Source organism: Rana temporaria, chromosome 2, assembly GCF_905171775.1.
Source record: "Rana temporaria chromosome 2, aRanTem1.1, whole genome shotgun sequence".
Lineage (NCBI taxonomy): Eukaryota > Metazoa > Chordata > Amphibia > Anura > Ranidae > Rana > Rana temporaria.
The window spans coordinates 285,780,130-285,799,747 of NC_053490.1; the positions used below are offsets into that span (position 1 = coordinate 285,780,130).

General features: G+C 40.5%; 1 protein-coding gene across 2 annotated transcripts in view; it reads left to right on the plus strand.

Annotated features, from left to right (window-relative positions):
* Positions 1–17,870, plus strand: part of LOC120926886 (cytochrome P450 4F22) — a 91,291-nt gene extending 73,421 nt beyond the window's left edge. For both annotated transcript variants that reach the window (XM_040337179.1, XM_040337180.1), the window contains exons 10-13: positions 6,492–6,625; positions 8,925–8,989; positions 9,075–9,157; positions 17,544–17,870. In XM_040337179.1, coding sequence (XP_040193113.1) covers positions 6,492–6,625; positions 8,925–8,989; positions 9,075–9,157; positions 17,544–17,715 — 454 coding nt within the window. In that variant the 3' untranslated portion in view covers positions 17,716–17,870. The remainder of the gene's footprint in view (positions 1–6,491; positions 6,626–8,924; positions 8,990–9,074; positions 9,158–17,543) is intronic.
* Positions 17,871–19,618: the final 1,748 nt, after the last annotated feature.

The window sequence follows — 19,618 nt, forward strand, 5'->3', positions numbered from 1 at the left end:
AAACCACTGTTACATGTTAATAAAAAACTGTAAACAAGGCCGTTAATTTAATCCCCAGATATTTTATTTCCGTCACTCTCCATGGAAATGGGAATTCTTGTTGTAAATATTTTTCCTCTTTACCTTTCATATTGATGTTAAATATCTCAGATATATTCAAATTAATCTTAAAATTGGAAAGTTCTCCGTATTCTTTTAATACTCTCAGGAGGTTAGGCATCGTAATGCAGGGATTAGATATATAGAATGCAGCTAGCTTATGCTTCTCTTCCCTCACTCTAAAGCCCCCTATATTCGCATTTCCCCGCACCATTACCAGGAGTGGTTCCAACGCCAATAACAAACAAGAGCGGAAACAGGGGACACCCCTGTCTTGTCCCGTTTTTCATCTCGAAAGGGGATGATAGTATTCCATTGACTTTTACCATGGCCGTAGGCCCATTATATAATATTTTTATCCACTGCATCATTCTACGTCCTATTCCCATACTTTCTAATGTGTTCATCATGAATCCCCTGTCGAACGTTTTTTTGGCGTCTATCGACAGGAGTAGACCAGGGATCCTTCCCTCTCAGATTTTTTGTAGGAGTGTTCTCACTCCATTGTCCCGCCCCTTTCTGCTTGGGACGACCCCAACCTGCTCCGGATGGACCAGTTCCGTTATGTACTCTTTTATTCTTGTTGCTAGTATTTTTGCGAATAGCTTTGTGTCCGCATTCAGGAGTGATATCGGTCTATAATTGGAACATTTGGTATCATCTTTGCCTTCTTTTGCAATAATAGTGATTGTTGCCAATTAGGGTTGTCCCGATACCGATACTAGTATCGGTATCGGGACCGATTCCGAGTATTTGCGGGAGTACGTGTACTCCCGCAAATACCCCCGATACCGAAATAGAATATAACCCCCCCCTCCCTGCCGACGCATCCCGCCGCTACGCCGCATCCCCGCTTGGTTAATACGGGCGGGGAACATTACAGCTTTCATTTGAATAGCTGTAGTGTTTCCCGCCGCGCCGCGTATAGACACTCACCCTTGGTGAACTGTCCAATCCCGAGCAAGGGGGGAGTGTCTATACGCAGTGCGGCGCGAAAGACTACAGCTATTCAAATGAAAGCTGCGATGTTCCCCGCACGCTGTTTAACCAGGCGGCGGCATCTGCATCTAGGTATGGGGGGACATGGCTGGTTATATGGGGGACATGGCTGGTTATATGGGGGACATGGCTGCATATATGGGGGACATGGCTGCATATATGGGGGACATGGCTGGTTATATGGGGGACATGGCTGGTTATATGGGGGACATGGCTGCATATATGGGGGACATGGCTGGTTATATGGGGGACATGGCTGCATATATGGGGGACATGGCTGGTTATATGGGGGACATGGCTGCATATATGGGGGACATGGCTGCATATATGGGGGACATGGCTGCATATATGGGGGACATGGCTGGTTATATGGGGGACATGACTGGTTATATGGGGGACATGGCTGCATATATGGGGGACATGGCTGGTTATATGGGGGACATGGCTGGTTATATGGGGGACATGGCTGGTTATATGGGGGACATGGCTGCATATGTGGGGGGACATGGCTGGTTATATGGGGGACATGGCTGCATATGTGGGGGGACATGGCTGCATATGTGGGGGGACATGGCTGCATTTGGGGACACATTTAAAAAAAAGTATCGGTATTCGGTATCGGCGAGTACTTGGAAAAAAGTATCGGTACTTGTACTCGTTCCTAAAAAAGTGGTATCGGGACAACCCTATTGCCAATAGAGCTTCCTTACTCATCTCATACCTTGTACCTAAGCCATTCATATATTTACATAATCTCGGGTCAGAATTTCTTTGAACCTTTTCAAATAGTGTCATATACCCATCTGGGCCTGGGCTTTTACCCAGTGCGGATTCCTTTAATGCTTGTCTAATTTCCTCTTCTGTTATGGGCGTTTCAAGGGATAGTGCTTGTTCTTCTGTTATCCTAGGAATAACTTTTATCAGATATTTTTGTATCCTTTCTTTTTGCCCTTCTTCCCCTAATCCACTCTGTTTTACTGAGTATAATTGCTCATAGAACTCTTGGAAGACCCTTGCGATATCTTTTGTATTATGGACCATTTCCCCCTTTTTATTTTGTATTTTATGTATGAAATTCACTGATTAAACTTTAACCTGAAATTCAGTCCATGTATGTCCAGCTTAACCACTTGGCCTCCGGAAGATTGATGACCTCTTAACCACTTCCAGACCTGCTCATGTAGATATACGTCGGCATTTTAAAGATGGATATCTCGGTAACTGCAGCTGCAGCCACAACTAAGGTATCCATCTTTAGTGCCAACGGTCCTGTACACGATAACGGCGGTCTACGCGGCGGATTCGCCGCGAGATCGCCGTTATTGGTGGCTGGAGAGGGGCCTGCTCTCCCGCGCCCTCCGCCGCTTACCGGAGCCGTCGGTAGCGGTGGAGGCGATCGGGTCCGTTCGGCAAGTGACTGGGGTTGTGAGTGAAGGAAAAATGTCCTTCACCCGTCCCCATAGCTCTGCTGGGCGGAAGTGACGTCAAAACGTCAGTCCCGCCCAGCATCTTAAAGAAGCATTTTTTTTTTTTGTCATTTGAAAAAATGACAGTTTCAATTTTTTTTTATTTTTTTCTTGCATTGAAGTCTAAATATGAGATCTGAGGTCTTTTTGACCCCAGATCTCATATTTAAGAGGACCTGTCATGCTTTTTTCTATTACAAGGGATGTTTACATTCCTTATAATAGGAATAAAAGTGATCACATGTTTTTTTTCTCAGTGTAAAAAGTAATAAAATAAATAAAAATAAATAAGAAAACAAAATTTTTTTTTTTTAAAGCGCCCTGTCCCAACGAGCTGGCGCGCAGAAGCGAATGCATACGCGAGTAGCGCCTGCATATGAAAACGGTGTTCAAATCACACAAGTGAGGTATCGCCGCGATCGTTAGAGCGAGAGCAATAATTCTAGCCCTAGACCTACTCTGTAACTCAAAAAATGCAACCTATAGAATTTTTTAAATGTCGCCTATCGAGATTTTTAAAGGTAAAAGTTTGACGCCATGCCACGAGCGGGTGCAATTTTTAAGCGTGACATGTTGGGTATCATTTTACTCGGCGTAACATTATCTTTCACAATATATAAAAAAATTGGGCCAAATTTATTGTTGTCTTATTTTTTAGTTCAAAAAAGTGAATTTTTTCCAAAAAAAGTGCGCTTGTAAGACCGCTGCGCAAATACGGTGTGACAAAAAGTATTGCAATGACCACTATTTTATTCTCTAGGGTTTTAGAAAAAAAATATATAATGTTTGGGGGTTTTAAGTAATTTTCCAGCAGAAAAAACTGTTTTAGTCTTGCAAACACCAAATCTGAAAAACACCTAAGGTCTTTAAGTGGTTAAAGATTATCGGACCATTTTTTCGATATAGCACTGCATTATTTAACTGACGCTGTACCCAAATAAAATGTATGGCTTTTTCCCCCCACAATTAGAGATTACTTTTGGTGGTATTTGATCACCTCTATGTTTTTTTGTTTTTTTTTGCGTTATAAACAAAAATATACTAACATTGTTTAAAAAATATATATATTTTTTTTACTTTTTGCTATAAAACATATGCAATAAAAGAATAGAAAAAAACTAAATTGAATTTCTTAACAAATTTAGGTCAATATGTATTTTGCTACATATTTTTGGTGGAAAAAAATCTCAGTAAGCGAATTTTGATTGTTTTGCGAAAAAGTTATCATGTCTACAAACTGTGGGATGTTTTTTTATATATATATATATATATATATATATATATATATATATATATATATATATATATATATATATATATATATATATATATATATATTTTTTTTTTACTAGTAATGGCAGCTATCAGTAACCTATATATAATATATAACTTACCATATTATAACTGACACTTTTTGGGAACCAGTGACACTAATACAGTGATCAGTGATAAATATATGGTTAAACATCAGGGGAGATCAAAGGGTTAACTGTGTGCCTAACCAGTGTTTATGTGAACTGTGTGAGGTGCTTTTACTAGCGGAAGAGATGGAATGTATTTCCTGGTTTTTAGGGACACAAGTTCCATCCCTTCTCCCCTGTCAGAATGGCAATCTGATCACAGTTCTGTCTCTCTCCCTGATGATCAGCTGGTACCGGCGGACATTGAGTACCCGACACGCGCTGATCAGCTTCCACTGTGTATAATGATCTGCACCTATAGGGAAATCCAAAATCGGTTAACGTAGAACTAAAGGCATAACACCTGTAATATTTTTTGCCATCTGTGTTCCATTGTGGAGATTCCCTCCAAAGTGAGGAAATTCCTGGTTGTTGCCATGGTCACCAGAAGTAGTGTCCTGAGATTGGAAGAGTACTTCTCTAACTATTCTGGGGACAACCCAAAATTAGTTTTTTGATGATGACAGTATACAGGAAAAATAAAAAGTTAAATCTTACTAATAGGGACACAGACATCAATAAAAACTTGACGGGTGTTTTATTTCCTCTCCATTTTATCCAAAACGAAAACATTGGGGCAGATCCACAGAGATCTGCACCCGCGCAGCGTATCAGAGATGCGCTACGCCGCCGTACCTTACCTGGCTTTAGTTTGAATCCAGGAACATTTTGCGCCGTAAGTTACGGCGGCGTAGTCTATCTCTGGCAGCGGAATTCAAATCGGCGATTAGGGGGCGTGTTTCATTTAAATGAAGTGCGTCCCCGCGCCGAATGAACTGCGCATGCGTCGTCCCGAAATTTCCCGCCGTGCATTGCGCTAAATGACGTCGCTAGGACGTCATTTTTTTTTAACTTAGACGTGAGTTACGTCCATCCCGATTCACGGACGACTTACGCAAAAAAAATTTCAAATGAAACGCGGGAACGACGGCAATACTTAACATGGCAAGTCTATCTATACGCCGCAAAAAAACAGCTTTAACTATACACTGGAAAAAGCCGACTACAGATGATGTAAGAGAATGCGACGGCCGTGCGTACGTTCGTGGAACGTCGGAAATAGCTAATTTGCATACCCGACGCGGAAAACGACGCAAACTCCACCAAGAGGACGCCCAAGTATTGCATCTACGATCCGAAGGCGTACGAAGCCGTACGCCTGTCGGATCTAACCCAGATGCCGTCGTATATTGGTTTGAGGATTCAAACTAAAGATACGACGTGGGAAATTTGAAAGTACGCCGGAGTATCAGTAGATACGCCGGCCTACTCTCTGTGGATCTGGCCCATTGAATTTAGTAATACTTTGTCTAAGTAGCCTTTCCAAGTCATTGTTAGGCCCCTTTGCTCTGGGTACGAGGAATCCTTCGACCGGTCGGGTAATCTCCCAATAAGACACTCACACAAGTATCATTTAGCACAGAGCTTTTTTTCTCAGAAAATAGGTGCAGGAACTCAACCACGACTCCATTCAGATTTCACAAACAGTAGAAGGGTCTTAAAGGGGCATCAAATACCAGGATTGCATTACATACAGAGTGCAGAGTTCAGGGGGTTACACACAGAGTGCAGAGCTGTCACTTGTAAACACAGAAACCAGACTTCTGTGTTTACAAGTGATTGTGGTGAGCAGGCACCAAAGGGTCTGAGCCAGAGGTGGTGGAACTGAGTTCCCCCAAGTTCCCCCTGAAAAAAAGCCCCGATTTAGCAAGATTACAATTTAAATCCGGAAATTAGTTGGTTTTATTTGTGAATTTGAGATACACCCTTTGGGATGTATCTCTTCGTGGACCAGCCAATCAGGTTACAATTTCTTACAGTATATTTTTTTTATACAAAGTCTGTCCAGTGATACCATATAAGTAAAATATCTTAAAATACAAAATGTGCCTGGAGATATTACTCATCAACAAATAAAAAATATTTCCTGACCGCCGTCTGACATTATTTCTAAAAATGTGTATAAAACTGTTAATAAGCTTGTTAATAAAACTTTAAATGTCTGTAAAATATTAGCCAATATGTCACACTTTGAAAAGAATGTTTCACACATTCTGCAGAATGCAAGCTTCAAGTTTCCTGTTAACATAAGCAGTATGCCTTTGTTCCATAAGCAAGAAAATAATTTTTAATATAAAAGTCTAAGAATAATTAAAAATAATTGAGTCTAATAGGAAAATAAAGGCCAATACCAACAAAGGGTTAACCCCACTTTCCTATCAGTCATCAAAAAAATAAAAAAAATAAACTATGAAGTAAGTTTACATACACTGTGTTAACAAAATTATTGGGATGTCTGTCTTTAGTCTGTAGGGTTCAATATTTAGTTGACCTACCCTTTGCAGCTATAACAGCTTCCACTTTTGGTGATATAATATATAATAGTGTGCTTTGAAATGTATTAAGCTTTCCCACTGTTTACATATTTATGAAATTTAGAATGTAATAGTTTATCACTTCTTTTTAGGGATGACCTTTCTCAGCTGCCATTTACCTCCATGTGTATCAAGGAAAGCCTTAGACTGCATCCTCCTGTAACAGCAGTGTCCAGAAGGTGTACAGAAGACATTGCTCTTCCGGATGGGAAAGTCATTCCCAAAGGTACTCTTGTCTTTTTTAAGTTCCCCCCTACATAACAACTTTGGTGCCTAGACCTGACTTGGGCTTACAGATAAAGGGCTGAACCTGCAACAGATTTGGCTAAACACGTATATAAGTGTAGCAAGGTCCCAGGCATCCTTCGGTCTAATGAGAACCTCCAGGGCCAAAGACAGCTGACATCCTTCTGTATGTGGTGGGTTGTGAGGCATGGTGGGTGTAGAGTAGTTAAAGTTATTGGGTGTCAGACACTTCTTGAATGCAAAGTTAGGTCCAGGACACCCTTAAATAGTTGCAAGTTCAATTGGAAGACTCAGAGACTTCAACAGGAGGACAGCCATGGAGGGAAAGGCATTCAGCAAGACACCACATCTGCATGTGCAGGAATGCTGTCTTCTATGGCAACAGTCTTTAACAGTTCTTAACACAAAGCTTAATGGTTCCTCTTCACTTTCACTACAATCACTCCCTGTAGTTCTTCAGCCCACTGAGCTCCCTGTCTCTCACTAGACCCACTGATTCAATGCCACTGAAACCCTTGAGCTCCTCCAAACTTCCTCAAGCGTCACCCCCGCCTCTCTGCTGGGTCCCTAGCTTAGCACTCAAGATACCTCTCAAGCTTCACCCCACTGGCCTGCTCAGTCCCTGGCTTGACACTTAGGCTGCTCTGCAAGCATCACCTCCGCTGGCTAGCAGCCTAGGCAATACAACACATGTCCACCCAGACAGCCATCCAGGTGGCACAGAACATCGATCACCTGACTCCACCCAAATATATAGGCTTTCCCAGCAGGCCAAGGGATCCAAGAAAACCCCTGCCCATTGGCTGACATACCTCATATACCCAGAATCTGACCTTGCGTTGCCCTTCTCATATCTAGTACCACCAAGTACCTGGCCACCTAGTGGTAGAAGAGAAAAGTGCAACAAGTCCAAACTTTGGGAGAAATCAATAGATCTCTATCAATCAACCTGGATAACAATTCCTGGCAAGTAATTTTGTGAGGGGCAACCCTGCCTAAACTCCTGGGTGCTACATCAGCATATACTGGAAGATTTACATAGCATTGTTGATCTAGGCTTTAACCTCCTGGGCGGTGTTCCCGAGTCTGACTCGGGGTGAGATTTTTGGGCAAGGATCGGTAACCCCGAGTCAGACTCGGGCTCGCCTCGCTGGATGTACAGGGAGTTTCACTTACCTTGTCCCTGGATCCAGCGATGCCACCGCGCTGTGTGAGCGAGCAGGACCTCGCTCGATTCACACAGTGCCTCCGTGTGACGCCGATCTCCGTTCCCTGCGACGTTACGACGCACGGGGACGGAGAACGGCGCCAAATTCAAAAAAGTAAACAAACACTATACATACAGTATACTGTAATCTTATAGATTACAGTACTGTATGTAAAAAAAACACACCCCCCTTGTCCCTAGTGGTCTGTCCATTGCCCTGCATGTCATTTTATATAATAAAAACGTTTCTTTCTCCCTGCAAACTGTAGATTGTCCATAGCAACCAAAAGTGTCCCTTTATGTCAAAAATAGTTTTAGATCAGCTAAAAAACAGCGATAATAAATTATAATCACTTGCAGAATTGTGCGATAGCGATTTGTGGGGAAATTCGTCATAAAAAAAAAAAAATAATGACAGCAACAATTCTGCAACTGAGCAAATTTCAGTGATTTTGATTTGATTACATTATTGAATAATTTTTATTATAATTATATTATTATTTGTTATATTGATTTATAATTATTTATTATATTATAATTTATAATTTTGTTTTTAAAAAAATTTCATACCCGGGATGCCTATTAGAAGCTTGTTTGGTCAGATTTAAGTGAGTTATTTCTAAAAATGACAGACCTACAATATAAAACGCCAAATTTCCTTGCAAATAATGGTACCGCTTTCAGCATGTTTTTTCTGAAAGAATCATACCGCCAGGGAGGTTAATAAGGTATAGTAGTAGTTTCTGTCTCTTTAGTAGAGATAATAAACCCCTTTTTATTAATAGAGGTTAGGAACACAATTTATATGCTGCTTTTATTAAGTATAAACAAACCTTCACAGCTACTGTGTAAGGGCCTGTGTACACAACCATTTGTTTCCTTTTCTTTCCATACAAGTCAATATGAATCCATAAGCAGCTTGATGCAGGTTAGGGATCTCTGAAGCATTTCAAACTGATCTCAAATGTAAGCTGAGCATTCTTAACTGTATGCTTTGTTTGACCCACTAGACACAGGTATCAAGAATTCTATTTCAAACTAACATTTTATATTGTTTTCTTTGTTTTCTCAGGAAACACCTGTCTCATAAGTATATATGGAACCCATCACAATCCTGTTGTATGGCCAAACCCTGAGGTACAAATCGTATTATGTCCACAAGCTAATATAGCAGATGAAAACACCTGCACAAAATATTAGTGCTGTCTTTTGTTTTCTTTAGGTCTATGATCCACATCGTTTTGATCCAGAACAAGCAGAGGAGAGGTCCTCACATGCTTTTGTACCCTTCTCTGCTGGACCCAGGTAAAGATGAGCTAGATTTGTGATTGTAATCACTATTTAGTATGCAATCCCCCAAAAAAGTACCACTTGTAATGTGTGCTCACAATGAATCGGGCCAGGGAGACTTTATATTTTTTTGTTGTTGTCTAATATACATTATGATATATACTGTCACTGTGTTGTAAGGTTTTAAACCAACAAGAGGCAACTTATGCTGCGTACACACAATCAGAAATTCCGACAAGAAAACCGTGGATTTTTTTCCGACGGAATGTTGGCTCAAACTTGTGCCGCATACTCACGGTCACACAAAATTCCGACCGTCAAGAACACGGTGATGTACAACACTACAACTAGCCGAGAAAAATGAAGTTCAATGATTCCGAGCATGCGTCAAATTGATTCCGAGCGCATTGGAATTACATACAGACGATCGGAATTCCCGACAATAACTTTTCTTGTCGGAGAAATTGAGAACCAGCTCTCAGATTCCGACAGAAAAGGTCAGATGGAGCCTACACACGGTCGGAATTTCCAACCAAAAGCTCACATCAAACTTTTCTTGTCGGAATTTCCGATCGTGTGTACACGGCATTACAGAATTTCAAAATGCTTCATATATTGTAGTCCAAATGAAGCTGCATTGGTCCATAAATCTGCAAATTCGATTTTTTATTTAGATTTGTCATATGCTGTTATTTCTAAACTATTCCCCTTGACATTTTAAAGGTAACCTGTCATAAGAGAAGTAAATGGGCTGCCAATAGGCCACTTCCTTCTACTAATTGCCTGATTGTTTTTACTGCCCTTCTGGTGGTTTTACTTTTTCATGTCAAATTTGTTTATTGGAATGTAATAAATCAGGAAACAAGTTCAAAAGTGATACAGGAATATAATATGTTATGATACAGTATAATTCCTTAATATGACTAAAGATAAAATGTATCTCGTACTTTTGTCAAAAGATTAATGAGAGACAATTTCCTATACTGTTCAAGGGAGAAAAATTCTAAACATTAACAATGATAATATAACAAAGTTTTTGTAATATCATAAGAAACAAGGAATACAAACAAAAGTAATGTTACTTGAACCTGATGAAGAGAAAGAAGAGGTATAAGAAAGAGGAAAAAGAAAGGTAAAGTAGGGAAGGGGTTAGAAAAGGAAGAAAAGAGAAGAAAGAAAATGGAAGAGAAGGGATCTCCTGGGGGAAGGTGTGGTTCCAACCATATAATAAGCATGGAAAAAATTAAAATTTAGGAAATATTTACCAAGGCATCAACAAGGATTCATCGAAATTAGAAGTCAAATGGTGTGTCGCCCAAGGGAGCCATTTTTTCTTAAATTTAGATATTTTGTCATGGGTTATAGCCTCTATTTTGGTATGAATCATGGCTTGATTAATTCTATGTTTAGTTTCAGTTAATGCCAGGGTAGGCAATTTCCAGGCTTTAGAGACTGTTTGTTTTGCAGCTATAGTGATCTGTAGTAAGAGTTTGAACTGATTACTGGAGAGAGTTGTCGGTTTTAAATTTAAAAGTGCTATCAAAAGATCAGGAAGGATAGACATGGACCATGTTGAAATCATGTGGAATATGTCTTTCCAAAATCTTAAAAGTCAACCATATATGAAGATGTGATTCAGTACAGCCTCGAAAACAAGATGAGGAGTAATTGGGGGCAAATTTCGTAATTCTGGTAGGGACCAACGTGTAAGTACTTTGTAATTCGTTTCTAAAGCAGTTATATTTTGAGAGGAAGATTTTTTAATAATCCAAATCTTGTCCCATAATGCTATTTCCAATGAAAATCCAAGATCAGGTTCCCACTTAGCTACATACGAGGGCGAACTAGAATCAGGTTTAAAAACGAGTGGGCGTAAAGGTTCGAAATAAGTCCTTTTACATGGGGTCATGTTTACATGTATTCTCGATATATGATAAATTATCAAGTGCAAGTCCTCTATTATTAGGCATACATTTTTTTTTAATCTGGAGATATCAGAAAATGTCTGAGTTTGGAAGTCCATGACTATTACATACGTTTTAAAAGAATTCAAGGATATAAGATCATGTAGTTGGGTTAATTTAGAGGTGGTCCGTGCTTTAAACGATTTAGAACATTTCCAAGCATGGTAAAAAAGAGGATTTTTAAGAAACGATAAGAGAGCATTATGGGAAGATTATAGGCCACACACGATGATGATGATGATGATGATATGGGATTTGTACTGCGCTGAATGCGCTCCCATATCAATTTAGATCTGTCCCATATTACAAGGGATTGTTTATTAATCAGATTTGTACGTTTTTTCCAATCAGAGGGTTGTAACCATAAGAGATTAGTTATTAATAAGAGTTTTTACTTTTTAAGTCAATAACGTGACTTGACCATCTGCATCAAGCTGAGAAGACTTTGTGCTCCACTTTTTATTGACATTCAAGATAACCACAGCTGCGTGCAATCACAAAGGAATATAACAAATCCACAATGAAATCTTCAATAAAAAAACTTGCCACTCTTTTCTGTGAGTGTTCTCTGCTATCAATAAATTACAGGCTTAGTGGAAATTTAGACAGAGGTCACTTCACATTTTGTTAAGTAAATCCAATGGAGATTCCAGTATTCCTTTGTACATCTTTAGCTATATACAAATGCAGGTGATCCCCAAAATGTGAATCGACCTCTTAGAATGCTTTAACCACTTCCCGACCACCTGCCGTACATATACTGTGGCAAGGCGTCTCTATTAGAGTAATTAAAGTGACTAAATACCACCAAAAAAAAGCTCTATTAGCGGGGAAAAAAAGGACGTCAATTTTTTGGGGGTACAGTGCCGCATGACTGCGCAATTGTCAGTTAAAGTAATGCAGTGCCATATCGCTAAAAAATGGCCTGGTCATTAAGGGGGTAAAACCTTCCGGTGCTAAAGTGTTTAAAGTGTCGCTAAACCCACATGCTGTTCATACTCACTATGAGATTGGTTATCTGTACTCTGCAAAAAAACTGGTTAATCCTGCTGCTCTCTGTCTCCCCCTTCTGTTCTTGTCTACAATTCGGCTAGGGATTTTGCAGCTGTGGTGGCAGCTCTGCACATGCTCAGTTTTCAGTGAGTTTCTATGCTGAGCATTTTCTCCCTATCACATCTGAGCAGCCCATGTGACTATAGAGTCACACATGTGGGCATATACACAGTGATAAATGACAGCACACGCCCTTCCTCCTTTTCCTCCTCCTCCTCCATGCTCACTAACCAGCTAAACACAATAGGGGCAGGATATTACATGTAGATTAATGGAAGCCTCACCTCCCTATTATTCTAAGACACAGGCTGGATGGGCGTGACACAGCCTGTGACTGGCAGACATCCGCTCACACCAGGTTATTGCGGAAAAATAATAAAGATTTTTTTTTTCAAATATATATTTGTATGACAATTTAAAACTGGTTATTGGCATGAATTATTTATTTTTGCTCCGTGTTTCAAAGGCTGTTTTTTTTTTTAACATGTAACCAGCAGCAGAGGAATAGAAGCTCATCCTGCTTATGTTTCCCTGAAAAAGTATTCATGCCCCTTGAAATATCCACATTTTGTAATGTTACAACCAAAAACGTAAATGTATTTTATTGGGACTTTATGTGATAGACCAACACAAAGTGGCACTGATAGTAATTGTAAAGTGGAAGGAAATGATAAATGTTTTTCAATTATTTTTACAAATATGTGAAAAAGGTGGCGTGCATTTGTATTCAGCCCCCGAGTCAATATTTGTAGAACCTTCATTCACTGTAATTACAGCTGCAAGTCTTTTTGGGGATGTCTCTACCAGCTTTCACATCTAGAGAGGGACAATTTGGCCCATTCCTTGCAAAATAGCTCAAGCTCTGTCAGATTGGATGGAGAGCATCTGTGAACTTTGACTGGGCCATTCTAACACATGTATATGCGTTGATCTAAACCATTCCATTGTAGTTCTGGCTGTATGTTTAGGGTCGTTTTCCTACTGGAAGTTAAACCTCCGCCCCAGTCTCAAGTCTTTTGCAGACTCTAAGGCATCGTACACACGACCGGACATCTCCGCTGAAACTGGTCCGCGGACCAGTTTCCGCGGACATGTCCGACCGTGTGTAGGGCCTACCGTCCTAGCGGACAGGTTTCCAGCGGACAAAAGTTTCTTAGCATGCTAAGAAACTTGTCCGGTGGAAACCTGTCCGTCGGACATGTCCGATGGTTAGTACACCTAACCATCGGACCGAAATCCCCCGCATGCGTCGAAGTGATTCGACGCATGCGTGGAAGCATTGAACTTCCTGGTTCGTGCACGTTGCCGCATCATTGTCGCCGCCACGTCACCGCGTTTTCTGTCCGCGGGGATTTTGGTCTGATGGTGTGTACACACATCAGACCAAAATCTCCCAGCAGACATGTCCGATGAAAACGGTCTGCCGACCGTTTTCATCGGACATGTCTGATCGTGTGTACAAGGCCTAACAGATTTTCTTTTATTTGGCTCCATCCATTTTCCCATCAACTCTGACCAGCTTCCCTGCTGAAGAAAAGCATCCCCACAACATGATGCTGCCACCACCATGTTTCGTAGTGGGGATAATGTGTTCAGGGTGATGTGCAGTGTTAGTTTTCCACCCTTTAGACCAGTGGTTCTCAACCTATCTAGTGCCCTGACCCCTTGATAAAATTTCCCAAGTTGTGGGGACCCCTAACGGTAATTATTTTTTCCTATCGTGGGTTTTTGGCACCCAAGGCAAGACAAGTAATTTGCGCCCCTAACCCACGGACATTTAGCGCTCCATGAGTTCCTTCCACTCGTACAATATTAAAACCCCTTATAGTACATTTTAGGATGTACCACTCTTTCTCTTTGTTCTCCTTTCTTTCACTTTTATCTCTCTCTATCCTAATTTCTTGTTTGTTATCCCCATCCCTCTCTAGATGTCTTTCTTGTTCTTTCTCTTATTCTTTCTCTCCCTTTTTCTTCGTTTCTCCCCCTCTTTTCCTCTCCCTTCCATGTATTCTCTATTTTTATTCCTTTTCTTACTCCCTGGTGGGGAGTATGGGATCAGTGGCAATGCTGGCGGGGAGTTGGGATCAGTGGCAGTGCTAGTGGGGAGTTGGGATCAGTGGCAGTGCTAGTGGGGAGTTGGGATCAGTGGCAGTGCTAGTGGGGAGTTGGGATCAGCCAACTTGGCTGCTCTTGATCAAGGTCATCTGCTGATCTGAGAACTGTAGTGAGGACTTTTAAAGGCAACTCTAATCACAGGTAGTGTTACTCACTGTGTCTCCGACTTTGTGGTTTCTCGTAGCAGTGACACCTATGCTGAAATCAGCACATAGGGTCTCCTCCAGCCCCTCCAACTTCACATTCCTCACCAGTCAGCTGTCAGCTGACCTCTAGTCTCTGCCTCCCAGCTATGCCGTGAATGGGCAGCTCTGAAGAGGCTGAGTGGGCGGCCACAAGCTTTAGGAACAGCCCAGGTTTTGGGGACCCCTGGCAAATCCTCATTTGACCCCCAAGGGGGTCCCGACCCCCAGGTTGAGAACCACTGCTTTAGACCAAAAAGTTACATTTTGGTCTTATCTTAATAGAGCACCTTCTTCCACGTGTCTGCTGTGTCCCCCACGTGGCTTCTTGCAAATTGCAAACGGGACTTCTCATAGCTTTTTTTCAACAATTACTTTCTTCTTGCCACCCTTCCATAAAGGCCAGATTTGTGGATTTCACGACTAATAGTTGTCCTGTGGACAGATTCTCCCACCTGAGCTGTGAATCCCTGCAGCTCCTCCAGAGCCTCCAGAGTTACCTCGTGTCTGCTTCTCTGATTAATGGTCTCCTTGCCTGGCCTGTCAGTTTAGGTGGACAGCCATGTCTTGGTAAGTTTGCAGTTGTGCCATACTCTCCATTTTCCAATGATGGATTGAACAGTGATCCGTGAGATGTTCAAAGCTTGGGATATTTTTTTATAACCTAACCCTGCTTTTAACTTCTCCACATTTTTATCACTAAACTGTCTGGTGTGTTCTTTGACATTCATGATGGTGTTTGTTCACTAAGGTTCTCTAACAAACCCCTGAGGGCTTCACAAAACATCTGTATTGTTACTGAGATTATATTACACACAGGTGGACTCTTATTTACTAATTAGGTGACTTCTGAAGGCAATTGGTTCCACTAAGTTTTAGTTAGGGATACCAGAGTAAAGGGGGCTGAATACAAATGCCCTAACATTTTTCAGATATTTATTTGTAAAAAAAAAAAACATTAATCATTTTCCTTCCACTTCACAATTATGTGCCAATTTGTGTTGGTCTATCACATAGAATCCCAATAAAATACATTTAAGTTTTTGGTTGTAACATGACACAATGGGGAAAATGTCAACTGGTACAATAATTACTTTTTCAAGTCACTGTAGATTTTTTTTTTATTACAATAATTACAGTGCCATCATCCACATACAGAAATAAAAGGCACAATGTAAATTAAGCAGTGTGTGTTTAGTATCACTAATAGAAACATACTGCAAGCTTATACTAGTTGCACACTTGTCAGTGGCTTATGGTTTAAATTTTATAAAATAACAGAAAATATTAAAGGATGACTAGCAAACAACAAGCATTTTCAGAAGCTCAAAAATGTTGGTCTGCATATTTCTGTTATGACAGGTTTCCTAAATATATGTAAAAAAATATTTAAAACTTGGTCTGGGCTTCAGGGGACCCATGGCACCCTTTTAGACCAGCTGAAGGGAAGTTGTCCTACAAATTATGTACATTTTTTATTTTTCTTAACTGGCAAGTGATCTTTAAATGTGTCAAGGGGAGTCAGCTTAAATGTAATATAATAAATCTCACTATTAACCACTTAAGGACCAGCCCATGTACATATACGTCCACAATATGGCACGTACAGGCACATGGGCGTATGGGTACGTCCTCGCCTATTAGCGGGTGGGGGGTCCGATCGGGACCCCCCCCGCTACATGCGGCGGTCGGGTCCGCTCGGGGAGCGATCCGGGACCACGGCGCGGCTATTTGTTTATAGCCGCTCCGTCGCGATCGCTCCCCGGAGCTGAAGAACGAGGAGAGCCGTGTGTAAACACGGCTTCCCCGTCCTTCACTATGGCGGCGCATCGATCGCGTCATTCCCTTTATAGGGAAGACACGATCGATGACGTCATTCCTACAGCCACACCCCCAAACAGTTGTAAACACATACTAGGTGCACCCTAACTCCTACAGCGCCACCTGTGGTTAACTCCCAAACTGCAACTGTCATTTTCACAATAAAGAATGCAATTTAAATGCATTTTTTGCTGTGAAAATGACAATGGTCCCAAAAATGTGTCAAAATTGTCCGAAGTGTCCGCCATAATGTCGCAGTCACGAAAAAAATTGCTGATCGCCGCCATTAGTAGTAAAAAAAAAATAAAAAATAAAAATGCAATAAAACTATCCCCTATTTTGTAAACACTATAAATTTTGCGCAAACCAATCGATAAACGCTTATTGCGATTTTTTTTACTAAAAATAGGTAGAAGAATACGTATCGGCCTAAACTGAGGAAAAAAAATGTTTTTATATATGTTTTTGGGGGATATTTATTACAGCAAAAAGTAAAAAATATTGCTTTTTTTTCAAAATTGTCGCTCTATTTTTGTTTATAGCGCAAAAACTAAAAACCGCAGATGTGATCAAATACCACCAAAAGAAAGCTCTATTTGTGGGGAAAAAAGGACGCCAATTTTGTTTGGGAGCCACGTCGCACGACCGCGCAATTGTCTGTTAAAGCGACGCAGTCCCGAACTGTAAAAACACCTTGGGTCTTTAGGCTGCATATTGGTCCGGGGCTTAAGTGGTTAAAAATGTACTACTCATTGTTGCCCCTGTTTGTTGCATTTTGAATTTCAAATATAGCTACATCGAATTAGAATAGTGAATTTTTTTATTTTATTTGAAAGTTTGCTAAATTGGCAGAGGCCGTTTAGGCCACTTTCACACTTGGGACTGCAAAGTCGCATTACAAGTCGTACCCTATTATTTCCAATGAGTACCATTCATATCTGTGCAATTTTAAATCACAGCGACTTCAAAGTAGTCTGTGCACTACTTTGGTCTGACTTTGATGCGACTTGAGGTCCATAGACCTCAAGATTTCACAGGCATTGCTTCATGTCACATCAAAAATCCCATGACTTTCAGGTCGCACAAGTGTGAAAGGGGCCCTAATTACAGTATTTTCGTTGGTGTATACTGTAAAATTACAAAGAAAGTTTTCAGCACAGTTATTGTATGAGATAAATCATGTTACTGTGAGAAATTAAATCATTCAGATACAGTAATTTTATTTATTTTAATTGGGACAGTACTTATTGTTTGTTCATCCCATAGGAACTGTATAGGACAAAACTTTGCCATGGCTGAGATGAAAGTAGTTCTGGCTCTCACACTTTTAAAATTCAAAGTGAGTTCGGATCAAACCAAGACAGTGCGCCGGAAGCCTGAACTGATCCTCCGAGCTGAAGGTGGGCTTTGGCTGCAAGTGGAGGAACTCAAGTCTTAAGATGGCCACAACATTTTCTAATGCATCAGGATCTACTCATCTTTCTCTTCTATTCTTTATGTTCTGGGACTAACTTCCACTGTGCCAATGTATTGTGACCATAAATGTATTTCTTTACATAACCCTATTAAACATTGAACAATTTAATAACATGACCCTATCGAACATAATTTAATAATATAACCCTAACATACAATTTACTGTGATATGGAAACACCCTGGGGCACTTGTGATCTGAGTGATTATTGTACATTGTTTGGCTAATGTGTTTGGCTAACGGTGATTGATCTAAACCAATAGATCGCATAAATTAAGCTAAAAATCAGATGTACAGAAAACATAATTAGACCAATGTTTATTTCAAGTGTACCACAAGTTTTGATACTGTATCTAAATCCATCCTGTCACGTAGATAAAGTGGAAGCATAGTGGTAAACCACAGGAATCACCATTTTATTTCATCCATTCATTTAATTCCTATTATACATTATCTTAGAACAAATCTGAATCTTAATCTGTGTAAGGTACTTTGCTTTTCAGAGTTTGTATAATAAATGTATGTAAAAGTTTTAGAGAACTGTGGCAATATGAAAGAACCTTGAGTATATTATTACCAATTACAGTGCTTTTCAGAGTACAGTTTGGCCCTGAAGTAGACCTAGAGAATTCAGTCATTTGACAACTGACGTTTAGGACCCAGGTTTTGTTTCTTTTGTCTGTTCAATAAATTTCATATTATGCCGCGTACACACGGCCGTTTTTCATGACGTGAAAAATGCAATTTTTTAAACTGGTCATTAAAAACGATTGTGTGTGGGCTCCAGAGCATTTTTCTCAACGTGAAAAATGGGCATTAAAAATTTAGAACATGCTCTAATTTTTCTCGTCATTTTTGATGTTGTCGTTTTTCACGTTGCCGTTTTTGACGTTATGAAAAACGGTCGTGTGTAGGCTTTAACGACGGGAAAAAAACGTGCATGCTCAGAAAGAAGTTATGAGATGGGAGCACTCGTTCTGGTAAAACTAGCATTTGTAATAGAGATAGCACATTTGTCACGCTGTAACAGACTGAAAAGCACGAAGACTGAAAAGTGTGAATCGTCTCTCACCAAACTTTTACAAACACGAAATCAGCAAAAGCAGCCCAAAGGGTGGAGCCATCTGAATGGTACTTAACCTTTATAGTTCCGTCATATGTGTTGTACGTCACTGCGTTTTGCTAGAGCATTTTTTTTTCACGATCGTGTGTAAGCAAGGCAGGTTTGACAAGAATCACGTCGAGAAAAATTTCGTTTTTTCTAGGACATTAAAAATGGTTGTGTGTACGCGGCTTTACTGTATATGAGGTAATAAAGTAGAGCCTGATTGGTTTCATCCATTTCTATAGAGATGAAAAGAAAAATCCTCTCTACCAGTAATGTATGATTCTTCCCACTACATGCAACAGAAAGTTATATCACAGTAGCACAAAATGCCTCAATTGTTCTATAATGTTTAGCCACATATCACAGTTTTAACAAGGACTAATCACCACCTTATCCTTACAGGGACATGCAGTCATGGGAGGCAGGTGAGGCAGAGCCATGAACATAAAAAAAACAATCGACTTCAAAGGTCGTAGTTCGGCGACCTGGGGTCAGGGAGACCCCAATTTTTTTTGGAGCTCCTATCATCTATGGTTCCGGAGATACGGGGCTCCTTGTGCAGCTTGTCAGAAGCTACATACAGAGCAGCCAGTTTAAATACAAGCTGGCACACTCTGTTTTCAGCACACTGAGAGGATGAGCTCACAGTGCCTCTCCTCACTTCTTGTCAGAGGCACTGAGTTCAATGGATAATTGGAATCTTGGACCAATGGTAAAGCACCATTGGCCCAAGCTGTCCAATAAAAATGCTGCAGTGG